This window comes from Staurois parvus, unplaced genomic scaffold (genome assembly GCF_062004578.1).
Source record: "Staurois parvus isolate SC_StPar_1 unplaced genomic scaffold, SC_StPar_1.0 ptg000525l, whole genome shotgun sequence".
Classification (NCBI taxonomy): domain Eukaryota; kingdom Metazoa; phylum Chordata; class Amphibia; order Anura; family Ranidae; genus Staurois; species Staurois parvus.
This window is the reverse complement of record NW_028318321.1, coordinates 11,133,111-11,147,985: the sequence shown is the minus strand read 5'-3', so window position 1 is coordinate 11,147,985 and position 14,875 is coordinate 11,133,111. Positions and strand designations below refer to the sequence as shown.

General features: G+C 40.4%; 1 protein-coding gene across 3 annotated transcripts in view; it reads right to left on the bottom strand.

Moving 5' to 3' along the window:
• The window catches only part of LOC149451743 (poly [ADP-ribose] polymerase tankyrase-2), a 94,767-nt gene that overhangs the window by 40,790 nt on the left and 39,102 nt on the right, over positions 1 to 14,875 (bottom strand). For 2 of the 3 annotated variants that reach the window (XM_089690342.1, XM_089690344.1), the window contains 7 exons: positions 13,234 to 13,355; positions 8,660 to 8,751; positions 8,447 to 8,525; positions 5,084 to 5,255; positions 4,882 to 4,961; positions 1,502 to 1,647; positions 1,127 to 1,292 (listed from right to left, as the gene is read on the bottom strand). In XM_089690342.1, the coding sequence (XP_089546468.1) occupies positions 1,127 to 1,292; positions 1,502 to 1,647; positions 4,882 to 4,961; positions 5,084 to 5,255; positions 8,447 to 8,525; positions 8,660 to 8,751; positions 13,234 to 13,355 (857 nt within the window). The remainder of the gene's footprint in view (positions 1 to 1,126; positions 1,293 to 1,501; positions 1,648 to 4,881; positions 4,962 to 5,083; positions 5,256 to 8,446; positions 8,526 to 8,659; positions 8,752 to 13,233; positions 13,356 to 14,875) is intronic. The other variant, XM_089690343.1, reaches the window with a different exon arrangement.

Here is a 14,875-nt window from a genome sequence, read left to right as displayed (position 1 = left end):
AAATCCTCTGGAAGGCAAGTGGTTAAAATACGCAAGAAAGGGTGGCTGTAGGCAAAGTAGTTCTAACTTAACCACTAGCCTACAGGTGCCCTTCCTGCCCAGACCAATTGCACGGTCATGCAACATTGTACCCATATGAAATTTTTATCATTTTTTTGAGAAAGATAGAGCTTTCTTTTGGTGGTATTTAATCACCTCTGGGATTTTAATTTTTTCTTAAACAAACCAAAAACCACTGAAAAGTTTGGAAGAAAAAAAAAAAAAAAGGTTTTTCTGTTTTTGTTATACAATTTTGTAAATAAGTGATTTTTCTCCTTCACTGATGTGCGCTAATGAGGCTGCAGTGATGGGCACTAATAGGCTGCACTGATGGACACTGATAGGTGGCACTGACTGGCACTGATGGATGACATTGAAAGGCAGCTCAGATGGGCACTGATATGTGGCATTGATGTGCACTGATATGTGGCATTGATGTGGCACTGATTATCAGGGCACACTGATCATCAGTGCCCTGATGATCAGTGTACATGTCCCCTCTGTGGAAAGCAGATTACTGGCTCTCCTCTCCTCTCATCAGCATGACAGCTCGAGAGGAGAGAAATGCCGATAACCGGCATTTCCGTGTTTACATGTGATCAGCTGTAATTGGACACAGCTGATCACATGACCGAGCCGACATCTTCGGCTCTTTCCGTGATCCGCTGAGGGACACAGCGGACAGGCAATCGCCGCGCTGCGCGCTCCCTGAGCCGCGTATGCGCAGTGAGAATGGTAGGACGTCATAGGACGTCCTATCAGAACGAGAGAACCACCCCGCGCCCGTCATTGTACTATAGGGTGGGCAGAAGATGGTTAAGAAACTCTTCCAAATTTTAATTCAAGTGCAATGTTTCTACACCATCACAAAGTGCAGGTCTTGTCTCTTTACAGTAACTTACTACTGTTACTCTGCCTTTTCAGGGATAATTATAACATGCATTACTTGTCTGAAGAACAAAATTGGTGCTGAATATACAACAGACATCATTGAGCACAAGTATGCAATTTATCTTATCATAAGGTCTAAATTGTGACCCAATAAAAAGCAAACATTTGCACTTGACATTGAATGTAAGGACCATACCTGTAGGAGAAGCTTGCAAATTTCATATTTCCCTTTTGCTGCAGCTTCATGTAAAGGTGTGAATTTCCATAAATCAGCTACATTAATTACCGCTCCATGCTTGACAAGCAGCTCTGTCACTTCATAGTGTCCATAGGAACAAGCATTGTGTAATGGAACCAAGCCACTAAAACAACAAATATATTATTTAAGCTGACGGTAAGACTTTCTTTTTATTAACTATTGTACAAAATTATTTTTTGCTGAGGGAATTTGCTATTGCAAACATAATAAAATTTAATTTAGCAGATAATTTTTGGAACTGACAGTTAACAGCAACACAAAAATGATCATTATATGCGTGGTCCTGGTTCTCTAACAATATTAACTGCTTACCCTTTATCTTTAGCATGGACATCTGCTCCATGTTGTAACAGATATTCCACCACAGCGACTCGATTGTACCCTGCTGCAAAATGTAAGGGTGTGGACTGACGGCCTTCTATATCCCTACAATTTACAGTTTGTGGACAGCACAGTCTCTAAGAGAAAAGATCAAAAGGGTCAGATTTTAAAAGTCAACTGTCTTTTTAAAGTTGTTAGATAAAACTCTGGCTGTGATTGGCTTACCAGGAATCATTTTATCAAGGAGGGTTAATACTTCACTAAACCTTGATTATGTGTAGTTTACAATGTTACACTTACATGGAGGAATTTCTATATGAACAATATGCCTGTAGTCTGTGCTTCCTGCTCAGCAATACTGTACAGTGCCTGTGTCACATTGTATTTCTTAGTCTACTATAGAACTATTGACTTGCATTGACAATGTAAAAACACATTACAATTTACAGCCAATGTATTTTATCACAGCAGCGGTTCATTGGTACAGTGGACTGAACTTATTAAACAAAGCCACAAAAGGAAGAATCTATGCATCTACAAATAAAATACTAGCATGAACAAACTGTAGAAAAAAAAAAAAAGTATTTTATGGTAAATATTAAAACAAACGCTTTTAACTCTTTCACGGCCATCAATGTATGCCATAAGTCGGTTGCAGCAGTTTTTTTTTTTTTTTTTTAACCACTTGGCTACCGGGCACTTTTACCCCCTTCCTGCCCAGGCCAATTTTCAGCCTTCAGCGCTGTTGCACTTTGAATGACAATTGCGTGGTCATGCAACACTACACAAACTAATTTTTTTTATTTTTTGAGACAAATAGAGCTTTCTTTTGGTGGTATTTGTTCACCAATGGGGTTTTCATTTTTGACTAAGACCAAAAATTTTGCAAGAAAAAAAAAACAAAACAAAAAAACCTTAGTTTCCGTTATAAAGTTTTGTAAATAAGTAATTTTTCTCCTTCACTGATGTGCGCTAATGAGGCTGCACTGATTAGGCTGCACCAATAGGCAGCACTGATGATCAGTGTATAGGTCCCCTGAAAGAAATGCTGCTTTCCAGATCTCCTACCTCATGCACTGACAGCGTGCATGAGAGGACTGCCAATAACCAGCATTTCCTATTTACACTGTGATTGGACACTGCTGATGACATGGTAAAAGGCCACTCTGATTGGCCCTTTGCCTGGATCTGTGATCAGTTGTGTCCCGACAGACTCAGTGATCACAGATCGCTCCCAATGTGCGCTCCAGGGGGCGCAGTTCTGGGAGGACATATATGTATGCCCTCTCAGAACTAGCTGACCACACTGTAGCTGTCTTTTGGCTATAGTGCGGTTGGAAACTGGTTAAACACACATCCCTGTCTGTTACACATATGTGTAAAACAAGCCAACTGTCAACTCTCAGATGGAACGATCAAGTGCAAGTAAGAACTTGGAAATGACATACTGTATATTACTGTCTGCTTTCAGAAGATATATAATGCCTCATGATCTTTTCCACCCAGGAGGATGCAAAGAATTAAAGTGGTTCCAAAGCCTTAAGATGGTTGCAAACCTCAGAAATGAAAGATGAACAAATCATATCCCTCCACAGTCTCAATCCAGAGCACTAAGTGTCATTTCTGTTTGCCGCTTCATTCTTCTGCTATTTACTTGAGTCACTTCTGACAAGCTTTCCTGATACCAATAGAAAAATGGTGATGCAGAAGGAGCTCCAGCAGATTTACAGCCTCAGCTCTGTTCCTGTGTGCCGTGTAAAGGGAGGTGTCTCTTCCCTCCAATCAGCTCTCAGATCTCTCCTCACTGAGCTCTGCAAAATGTAACTTCAGCTCCCCGCCCCCTTTTTCTGATGGCTCAGACAAGTTTTTTAAATTCTGGACTTTTAATGGCTGTAGAAAAGAGAGACCACAAAAAAAAACAGGTAAACCGTATTTAGGAGGATTTGTTTCATCTCTGTGCTTTACCAGTCACTTCACTGGGTATATTGTAAGGGTTTACAACCACTTTAAGGTTTTGTTTGTTTTTTTTAACCTTAATGCAATCTCTGAATTAAAAAGTAAAAAAAACCTTCTGTGTCCAGGATCCCCCTTTATACTTACGTGAGCCTGATCTCTATCAATCGCTGTGCTTGAGTGCAATGGATTTCTCTCTCCTCACAAGGCAGAATTGACAGCAGCGGGACCTACTGTAAATCGAAACCTCTGATGAGGGAGAGAGAGGTGGTGCTGAGCCACTGTCTGCAGACACAGGCAGGATGGCATGGGATTGAGCCCCCCACGAGTGCCATGACAGGAAGCAATTTTTTATGGTGGCAGGCCGAGGAGAGGAGCCAGGAGTGCTGGCAGGGGACCTGAGAAGGGGATGTTCGGGGGCACTATGTGCAATACCACTGCACAGAGCAGGTGCGTTAGTTTGTGAAAAAAAAAAAGTAGAAGATACTGCATTATATGATTGCTGGTCTTACTTTGAAGGGTAAATCTACATTTTCACTTAAATGATGAGTCCACCAGCAGCTAACAATTCCCTATGCTCCCTTGCCACTTCACATGGCTAGCATGAGCAAAGAAAATACAAATTTTCTGGGAGCATGTAAATCATTTTCTTTTTTTCACATGAAAGCACTAACACTTGCTCACTGGCTGCTCAGGCACCCAGCACTGTAACATGAAGGTGGAGAGAAAGTTAAGTCCACTGAAAACACCAACTCACAATTTTGAGTTTACACAGGACCAATGCTTTTTTTTGGTGCCAGCATCCAAACAGCAAATGAAAGGCAAGCATGACATGCTGAGGAGCCACCAATACAGAACATGCTGCCTGGACAAGGCCTTGTTCATATCAGCTTCGGCATGTATAAAAAGCATTAAAAGGAAAAAAAAAAAAAAAAAAAAAGGTTTTCAGCAAGGTTTCAGGAGCTTTGTTGAAGACAAAGAACCCTTTGGTTCCAGCTTTGGGAGGTTAAGCACAGATCACGAGGGTGCTGTGCTAGCAGGCATCAGTTAGCTTCAACATTACTTGAAAGTTTTCTGAATCCTGCTAGTAGCATAATGTGACAGTCAGCACTCATTAAGATATGTTTAATATTCCCATATTGCTTGAGGTGATTGTAGCCGTATTAGTGCATTTGCGAAAGAAACAATTGAGTATTGATAAAAAAAAAAAAAGTATCACGGACAGTACTCAATTGTTTATATTCCCATATTGAAACTGAAAAGTATTCATGCATGAAACTTGCAGAAAGATTTAATATGTTTTGCAAAAGCTTGCTGTACACACTGCACTTAAACAAGTGGAAGCCCATATGGCCTAGGATAAAGGAGAAAAAAAAAAAAAGGCTGCTATAGGACCAAAATTGTATAACCACACTCACTTTGACTATATCTAGGTCTCCAGCTTTTGCAGCCTCCAGCAATTGGCGGTCAGCATCAGAGTTGCTAAGCGGTAAGCCTTCTGGTAAAAATAAGGGTGACATATAATGGGTTCATCAATGCAACGCATTTGGAATTGAAGAAAACATATGACTCCAAAAACAATCAACTTTGTACATAAATACTGATTGATGTAATTCATACCCTGAAGAAGCTGTTGTATACTTTCATTCCCCATCTGAAGAGCAGTGAAACCCTGAAGCGATACAATTGCCGGGTCACTACCCGAGTTTAATAAAATCCGGCAGGTTTGTAGCTGGCCACAATGAGCAGCACGATGGAGACATGTCTGTCCCAAGTTATCCAAAGCATTAACCTAAAAAGATGAAACAAGGTGCAATTTAGAGTCAAGTGTATTCAACATCTGTACAGAGTCAACACTGGAATTCTTATTCTGTAATAACCCCATTGATCTTCATTAACCTTTTGTCCTCTGGAAGATTTACCCTTCTTAATGACCAGGCTATTTTTTGCTATTTGGCACTGCGCTATTTCAACTGGTAATTGCGTGGTCTTGCAATGCTTTACCCAAACGAAATGTATGCCCTTTTTTCACACAAATAGAGCTTTCTTTTGGTATTTGATCACCAATGGGTTATTTTTTGTGATATAAATGAAAAAAGACCGATATTTTGAAAACACACAATATTTTTTACTTTCGGTTATAAAAAATATATAGTAAACGCAACATTAGTCATACATTTAGGCCAAAATGCGTTCTGCTACATGTCTTTGGTGAAAAAAAAAAAAAAAACAACCCCAATACATGTATACTAATGGGTTTGTGTGAAAGTTATTGTGTCTACAAACTATGGTATATATATTGGAATTTACGCAGCTTTTACTTTTGACTGCCTATCACATTTCTTGAGGTGCCAGGCCAGTACAAAAACCCTCCAAATGATCCTTTTTTTGAAAGTAGAAACTCGAAGAAATTTGCTGAGAGGAATGTTGAGTCCATTGTCGCTTATTGCTCATGCATGCCATGGGTATATGTGGAATAATGCCCCAACACACACTCTGTTACTTCTCCTGAGTATAGGGACACCACATGTGAAACATTTGGGCAGCCTAGCCACATACATGCCCCCAAAATCCAATGACCATCTCCAGGCTTTCAAAGGGCATATTTCCTATCACTTACTCACTACCTATCACAGTTTCGGAGGCCCTAAGATGCCAGGATATTACAACCCCCTCCCTTCTTTTGGAAAGTAGACAGCCCAAGAAATTTGATAGGAGGCATGGTGAGTATTTTGCAGATATTTTTGTCACAGGGTTTTGAAAAAGAAGAAGAAAATACATTTTCGTTCTTCATTTTGGAAAAACTTGTGGCAACAAATGAGATCTGCAAAATAGTCACCATGCTTCTTAGCAAATACCTTGGAGTGTTTACTTTCTAAAAAGGGGTCATTTGGGGAAAGGGAGAGATGCTTCTACTATCCAGGCATTTCAGGGTCAACATTAAAAGCTTATGCCAGACATCACCTACTTTTCTAACCACTTGAAGACCAAGCCTTTTCTGACATGGTTTACTCGAAAAAAAAAAAAACGTTATTTTTGCTAGAAAAAATTACTTGGAACCCCTAAACATATTTTATTTAAAGCAGAGGCCCTAGAGAATAAACCGGTGGGTGCTGAAATTTGTTATGTCACAGTGTTTGCGTATTGATTTTTCAAACGCAAACTTTTTGGGAAAAAAGACTTTTAGAATTTTGATGCACAAAAACAATATATTGCCCAATTGTTTGATAAAATACAAAAAAGATGATGTTACACCGAGTAAATGGATGACATGCTTTAAAATTGCGCACGCTTGTGCAACGGTGGCAGATTACGCACATTTTTAATATCCATAGGCAACGCTTCAAAAGCCTTTACAGATCACCACTTTAGATTTACACAGATCTAGTGCTAGAATTACTTCCATTGATCGAACGTTCACAGTGATATCTCACATGTATGGTGCAAGGGATGGGGGTGTCTTTTTTTTTTTATATTTTTAGAATGTGCCTTTCATTTTTTTTTTTTCCCCGATCATTTTTATTATCACTGTGAATGTAAATATCCCCTGCGATAACAATAGGCAGTGACATGTATTTGTTTCTGAGAAATCTGGGGTATATTAGATTCTAGATCTCCCCTCTGCCCTTAAAGCATCTCATCACATCAAGGTCGGTGTGATCAGATGCTTTCCCAATTTTAAAATGGCGCTGTTTATATCCGGCGAAACAGAAATGATAAAATGCTCATAGTTTCCGGTCTCCGAGACCAGAGAGATAATTGGAGGTATTCCAGTCTCTGACCAGCTCTATTGTCAGCCAGCGGAACTGCTGGCTGCATTTTTGGGTTCCCCGATGGGAGAGGAGAACCCAAGAAAAACTGGGAAGGTGGCAGGAGGGGTGGGGAAATCCCTTCCCGCTGCTTGTAAAAGCGATCCAGCGGCTAATTAGCAGCGACATACCAGTACCTTGCTGGTCCATGTTGTGTATACATGTAACAGCAGAGAACACGGCAATATGATGAATCAGGTCTCTACAACAATATGACCACAATTCATTCTTTTCTGTAATGCCCATATTGAGGGTTAGGCCCAAAAAAGTTTTAAATTCAGAAAACGTGATAGGTTTCCATGCGCATTGTCTGGCAAGAGCTAAATTTGGGTGGGCGGCGATGTATTGTTGTGTGTATAAATTGCTTTGGCCCACAATCAACTGCTACAAATTTTCCGTGAAAAACATCAGAGGGGCTAAATGCTAGTGCTGGCAGCGAACGGGGCAGATCTTGCTACACTGCGTTTTTGGGGACACTTTAAAAAAGGAGGCACTAATTCTGTTCATGATCAATAAATTGATCTGTACAAACACTAGAATAGTAATGGTGGTGATCAGCAACCTACAGCGTGAGTGCAATAGTGTGCGGGAAATCTAATACTAGCTGATCCTGGCTGGGAGGGGCGCTAACTGACCCCGACGCTATTTGATGTCGCTAGTGGTAGTAATACAGTGATCAGTGAAAGATTCTACATACTGACACTGTACTAATGGCACTGGCTGGGTGATGGGGTGATCAAAGGGTTAAATATGCTAGTCTAACATGTGCATGTAAAATGTAGTGCCTTTACTTAGTGCCGTGTTCCTCGTTTTCTCTCTGGAGAACATAGGGGGCAGTGGGGGCGCACGAACACCCTGATATAGAAAGCGATGTAAGATTACGTCGCTTTGCCAACAGTCGCCACTCGCCCGCACATTGCTGGTAGTTAGAAAAAAAAAATGTTTAACAAAAAAAAATTGAGAAATTTTTCTACGATTTTTTTTTTTTTTTAAATACTTTCATCAGAGTTCTGCAATGTTACCATAGTAACATTGTACTACTCTGGGGGAGGTGATCAGGGATTTTTTTTTCTGCGCTTTGCATTGCATGAGCAAGGAAGGGAGGCCCAAAAGTATTTAAAGCATAACACAAGCCAAATATAATTTTAGATTAAGGGTAAAAATCAGAACTCACCTTGGCTTCATGCTTCAGCAATACCTCTACAACATCATTATGGCCTTTATCGGCTGCAACATGGAGCGGGGTCAAAAAGCTTGGGAAAAAAAAAAAAAAAAAGGTAAATAAACATGGATGTAACACATTTTTAAAACTGGATGCCATCAATACAAGCTCAAAACAAAACAAAAAAGCAAATAAACTAAAGTGGGGAAAAAAAAACAAACATACTCTTTGGTCTTTTCGTTGACGTTTGCTCCTTTCCTTAAAAGCAGTTCACACACTTGTTTTCGCTTGGGATAAGGCGATGTGCCAGCAAAATGCTATACATCAGAGAGGGGGAAAAAAATAAATAAATATAAGGAGCTAAATATTTCCCTATATCTCTGCCTTGCCAAACAAGTTTTTGCATTTACCATAAACTTTTGTTCAAGCCCCTGGGGTACACAAGAACTCAAAAACAGCCAACTTATACTGTCGCCTATGTTGGGATACTGGCATACAGAAAGGTCATAAGCCAGCCTCTGTATATCCCCCTTGTCTACCCAGCAAGCCAGCTTTATGAAAAAAGTAATACACAAGGTCAGAAAACTACCCCTCATAGGACACAATGTATGGTAAGCATTTTATGGTAGGCATTAAAACCAGAGTCAGGGACAATGGTCTAGGGCCGCCGGCTACAGGCGGAAAGGGAACAATCGTATGTGTGGACTTCCTCTTCAGAAATTTAAAAAAAAAAAAAAAAAAAGAGGCTTTAAAATTACTTTCATTTTCTTCATTGAAGGACACAAAAATTCACAAAAATGCTGCGGATCAGCCAGGGACGGAGAACCTAACCAAAAGGTCATCAGGTCCCATGAAGGTACCTGGACAAACTTCATCTCCAGCAGGAGCTGTCAACCAAGGGAAATACTAGGTTCTCCAGCAATGGTGTCTTCCTTCTGGGCGCAAAATGAGGAGCACCAATGTTGCAAACCTCTACCACCAGAAACTAGGCTACCAGTTGAGGAGAGTGAAATGGTAATGCCACATTTCTGAAGGAGACTGCATGGTCGAGAACAGCACCTTCAATGTCATCTGACAGGGACCAGGACTTCTTGGTCCACATTGACCATGACATCTTGCCTCAAGTTCATGCTTTCAGATACCAAGCGGGAGGCTAAATACAAATAGTTAAGGAGAGATGGTTCAACAATATTAGGAGAACGTTCCCCCAGCACCTCACAAGCCTTAGTGGGAGTGGAAGTCCCTGAAGGGTTCACTGACTCACAGGGCGAGGATTTAATTGGAAGCCTCACCGGTTGGTAACTAATGGCTTCCAATGCTAGACACTTGCAAGACCCTACTTGGTCAAAGCTTGCAGGTGGTTAAGCCCCTCAGGGCTCCGACTGCAAAGATAATGAAAGCTGACCCCAATTTCAGACTGGAGACAACTCCTGATGACAAGTTCTCACCTATGCCGAAACAGGGGTTTTTAAGGGTGGGGAAGGCCTATGCCCACTGCAGAATCCAACAGCACAAGGTCAAAGATTAGGGGTAGCTGAAGAAGATGCCAAACACAAAGCATTAGTTAACAGGCTAAAAGTGGTGGTTCTGAGCACGCAATGCCAAAGAGGCAAACCACCCAAGAACTGGTCTGTACTTACACTAGTGGGGATGTACCTTTATGTAGAAAGTCCATAAGAGGTTAACAGGCCTCTGGATCCATGGCCTATGGCCTAAATGGAGGGTTAGGTTCGGTAGACCTACAAGTACTAAAAAAAAAAAAAAAGCAGGGTAGGGAAGAGGGTGGAATACCTCTACCTCTTCCAATGATCTCCTGCAATGATACAGGTAGACATTCTGTCCACCCATGGCATTGCTTTTGATGGTGCCAAGAGAAGATCCAAAGAGATATGTCCCTTGAAGGGTAAGCAAATCAGATGTTACTTGAATGCCTCATCAGCGTCCAGTGCACATAGCCAGAGCGCCCAATGCATTTGAGCAGACCTCCGTTTCATGTGAGATGCAAGCATTGGGGCTCTTAAGAAGTCACAACTAAAGCACAAGCATTCAGACATTTGCTTCAGCCACTCTTTGAAACAAGAACCAACTGCCCATAGTGAAAGAATCACCTTTTTTGAAACTCTACCCACTCTGACAACTGATAGATCATGGCTACTGCCAACATAGGATGGAAAGCAAAATCAGATTAATCACATCTGGATGTAAGGAGGAAATTCAAAGGTATGTCAGCAAAATCCCAAAAGGTAAGCACACATTGCACTCTTTTAGTGGTGTTTAATATGGATCACAGGAACTTCCACAGGGGGCACAAAAAAAAAACAATTCACAAATCCTTCATTAAAAGGGGAAATGTTCTGGCACATTTTCAGATGGGACCCAGGACCCTTCTGGGTGTTTCCAATCCACATAAGAAATGACTCAAACAGCACCTATGTAGTTGCAGGAGCTCTAAAAGCCCCAGGGTCTTGATCAGTAGGCTGATCCTCCAGATGCAGGGTAATACGCACTGCATCAATAAGGTTAAAAAACCTCCTTCTGCATACACCAGTTAACTGCAGGAGACTGTTCGGTCTCTGAATATAACACGGCAACATGGGAGTGCAGGCCTGGATCAATTTATTGGCTCAGTAGAATCAGAGACACATCCTGTTAAAGTTAGCACCAGACAGCCTCTGCGGGCAGAGTGCTCCAGTAACTGGACACAGAAAAAGTCAAGAGTGGAGCTGTGTGCTTTGGGAAGACATGTTGTGCCCGCATAGCAGTAGGGAACAAGGCCCAAGGTGAAGTAAAGCTTCACCCACTCACAAACCAAGCCACTGTAGGCAAGCAGTGGAAACAGACTACAAATGCACAAGGTGCTTCAAGAGCAGCAGCCCTATGAATGGAGGGAAAGGGTGTGGCGTGCGTACCCAACACTCCACCCAGCAGACATGCATCAGTGCTCTCTCAGACCTAATCCTTACTGCAGTAAAACCAGTAGTAGTGGGAAATTTGATACAGAGCCCAACAGTGGAATAATGAGATGACTCCATGTGCTTCAGCCTGAATGGCCTTACCTATTAAAAGGAATCATCAGAAACAGCCACAGCCACAACCAGCTGTGTCACAGCCCTGGACCAAGAAAGCCCTCTGAGACTAATACTCACAAGTACACTAAAGTCTGGAAAGAGCTACAATGCAGAAAGTGTCCAAAGATCACATTCTAGGCTATCTTTGCACGTCCAGCCCAGCGGAGTTCAGGTACGGCCTTCAAAGCTAGTGATGAGGGGCTGTCAATCTGAACAGCTGCTATGTAATGATCAGCTCAAGAAGCTGTGTAGCATGGAAAACTGACTGAGGTTACAAAGAAAAAAAAATACCAGTGTTGTAGCAAGAAAATGTGAAGTCAACAAGGAAAAAAAAAACAAAATTGAAAAGGCTAGTAAGATTACTACTAAAGAGAAAGAATCCACACTAGTAGTATACATGCAAAAAAGAAGCTCTGAGGAAGAAGGCATGACCTTCGAAACGCGTCAGCTGTACTGAGTGTCTACCCCCATGATGGGATTCGCGCTGGCCTCTTGCCTTTGAAGTCCCTGGAAGGACTTGCATGCCTGTTTTTATTTGCTGTTTGTGAGTACCATTCTTTTACTAAATAAATTTTGGTTACTGAGGTAATGCGCAAGGTTGGTGCTCTTCTTCTTGTTTTACTTCACTGCAAAAAAGAAGCAACCTGGGTAGAGGAGAAGGTATTCCATTTCCAATGTCCTAACCCCCTCTAGGCAGTGGTATAATTTGGCTGCCTGTATCTAAATCCCTATGTCCTTTAATGGATGGGGAAAAGTATTTACAAATGCACAAGTCCTTTTGCAGACTTGAAACTACAGAACTAATGGGAACTTAATTTAGAGTAATCTCCTCTTTTGGTAACTAAGGCTTCCTGCAAACCAGCTGTAACACAGTAGACTTCCTGGCAAATGGTCAAGAGTTTTGGAATTTGGTAAACATCCTTAACATATGTGTGTGTGGGTGTGCATCTATAAATTTAACCTTATTAAGCACATCAATGTAATTCACCAAATTAAAATGAAAAAAATATCGAGCAACATTTCTCTTTGCTTATCTTAAATTATATTTAAAAAAAAAAAAAAACATTCCCTGGAGTCAAATCTCACTGGGAAGCTGGGTCAGATGACCTATGAATGGTTTTAAGCTGAAAGACAAGAATCTGTGTTTCTTCACTTTACATTATGACGTATACTGCTTTTCCAGGCAAGCAGAGGCGTTGCGCAGCGGTCTCATGAGAAAGTAGAAAACTTGTCCTACATTAGAGGTACTTTAAGGGTAGTACAGGAAATGAAATGGAGAGTCTGTGAAGGCCAGTTATTCTAAAGCCTTTACACTTATCCGGAAAAAAAAAAAAGCATAATTACTTTGTTGATCCACAAGTTTACTCTGTTCTTTTTGGCATGTAGATTTATTTATATACTCCTGTATGAGAAATGCTAATGGTACATAACTGGTTGACCACCATAACAGGCCAAATGCCTTAATGCCACCAATACATGGGGTCTGATTTAGCAGATCTGTAGCTCATTCATAAAAGTGATCAGCAGAATCTGATAATTTCAAAGAACTGTTATTAGGCGTTTCCTCTCAACAACCAGATCCAAACGAGTTACAAAATTAAAAAAATTGAGAATCTGTTTACTATGGAGAAATCAATGAACTGATTATTTAAAAAAAAAAATTGTTCATATAATTCGTTTTAAGCTTGTAATTTCCCAATGGCTTTAAAGTGGTACTCTTATTAAACTCACCAAGGCAGTCTCGTGAGTTTGAGGATGCTTGAAGTTGACTATTTCCAGTGACAGGTGCTTTTTCACACGTGCTACATCTGCTTCTCTTGCTGCCAGCAGCAATGAATGACCTTTAAATTCATCTAGAGAAATGGAAAACAGTCAAAATGCAGTCTTGTATTAGCGGTCTGGATAGGGACTCTTACATAACTTTGTTTATCACTATCATTTAGGTTCCAGATGAATGAATAAAAAATACAATAAATAAATGGTCTCCAAAAACATGAGGCATGGTTATCCGAATAGGATAATTGCAGCCAGCCTGGGACTATGGGTGATCTGCAATGCATGCTATTCCCTGGCTGAACAGCCTTGGTTGGGATGGAGGGTGTCTAGAATCAAAAACCAGGTTTGTACTTTGCACAGATTTCTCTGCTTGCTGTGTAAATATGCACTCAGCCAATATGCACACACGCTATCAAATTATTCAAAAGAACAAATCACTATTCCCTAGGATCTTCTGACCACAATCTCATGGCTACCAACACCCTAAAAACATACAATATTTTCAATATGCACATACTTTGTGGCATTTGTTTTGCGACTATATCCATAGTGAGTGTGTGTACACAATATAAGAAGTCTGCACTCCCCTGTTAAAATGTTAGGTTTCTGTGATGTAAAAGAATGACAAAGAAATAATTTCAGAACTTTTTCTACCTTTAATGTCACCTATAAACTCTGCTGTGGGAAGGTACTTAACTACGCTTATATACCTTAATACCATTCTATCTAGGATGAGATTTGTAGCCTCTATATACATACATATCTATATATCTCTATCTATATACACACACACATATACATACATACATATATATATATATACATATATATATACATATATATATATATATACATATATATATATATATATATATATATATATATATATATATATACATATATATACACATATATATATATATATATATATACACACACACACACACATATATCTCTATCTATATACACACACACATATACATACATACATATATATATATATATATATATATATATATATATATATATACACACACACACACACACACACACACACACATATATACCTACATATATATATTTCTACTTAGGGTCTCTTTGGCTCCCTACTCTTCTAAGGTGGAATTTGGTCACTTCAGGTAATTTTGGGTGCTGGCCTGCCTTTCCTTTTTGGCGCCCCCATGCCTGGCCCCCTGGATGGTTCCTGCCCTACTGGATACCCAGAGGAGGCCTGCTCTCATTGACTGGGGAGCTCATGACTGTCTGGTGCATAATGTGATTCTATGTAAGTGTATTACATGCTTTATGAGCTTTGTATCATTTCTGTATGACTTTTTCGGTTTGTTATCTAAGTTTATGTATCTCTTTTAAATATACAAATAGCCCCTGAGGAAGCGACGGCAGTCGCAAATCATGTCGGGCCAATTCTCCAGCATCAGAATGTCCCTCACCCCCCTATAGGATCATTCTGGTGGTCTTTTCCATGCCTCATCACTGTTTGTGCTTCTTCTGTACATGGTGGGCGCTGGGACATTCATTGCGGGGATATTACCAAATAGGTCTTTAATATGATCTATATGTGACAATGTCAAATAAA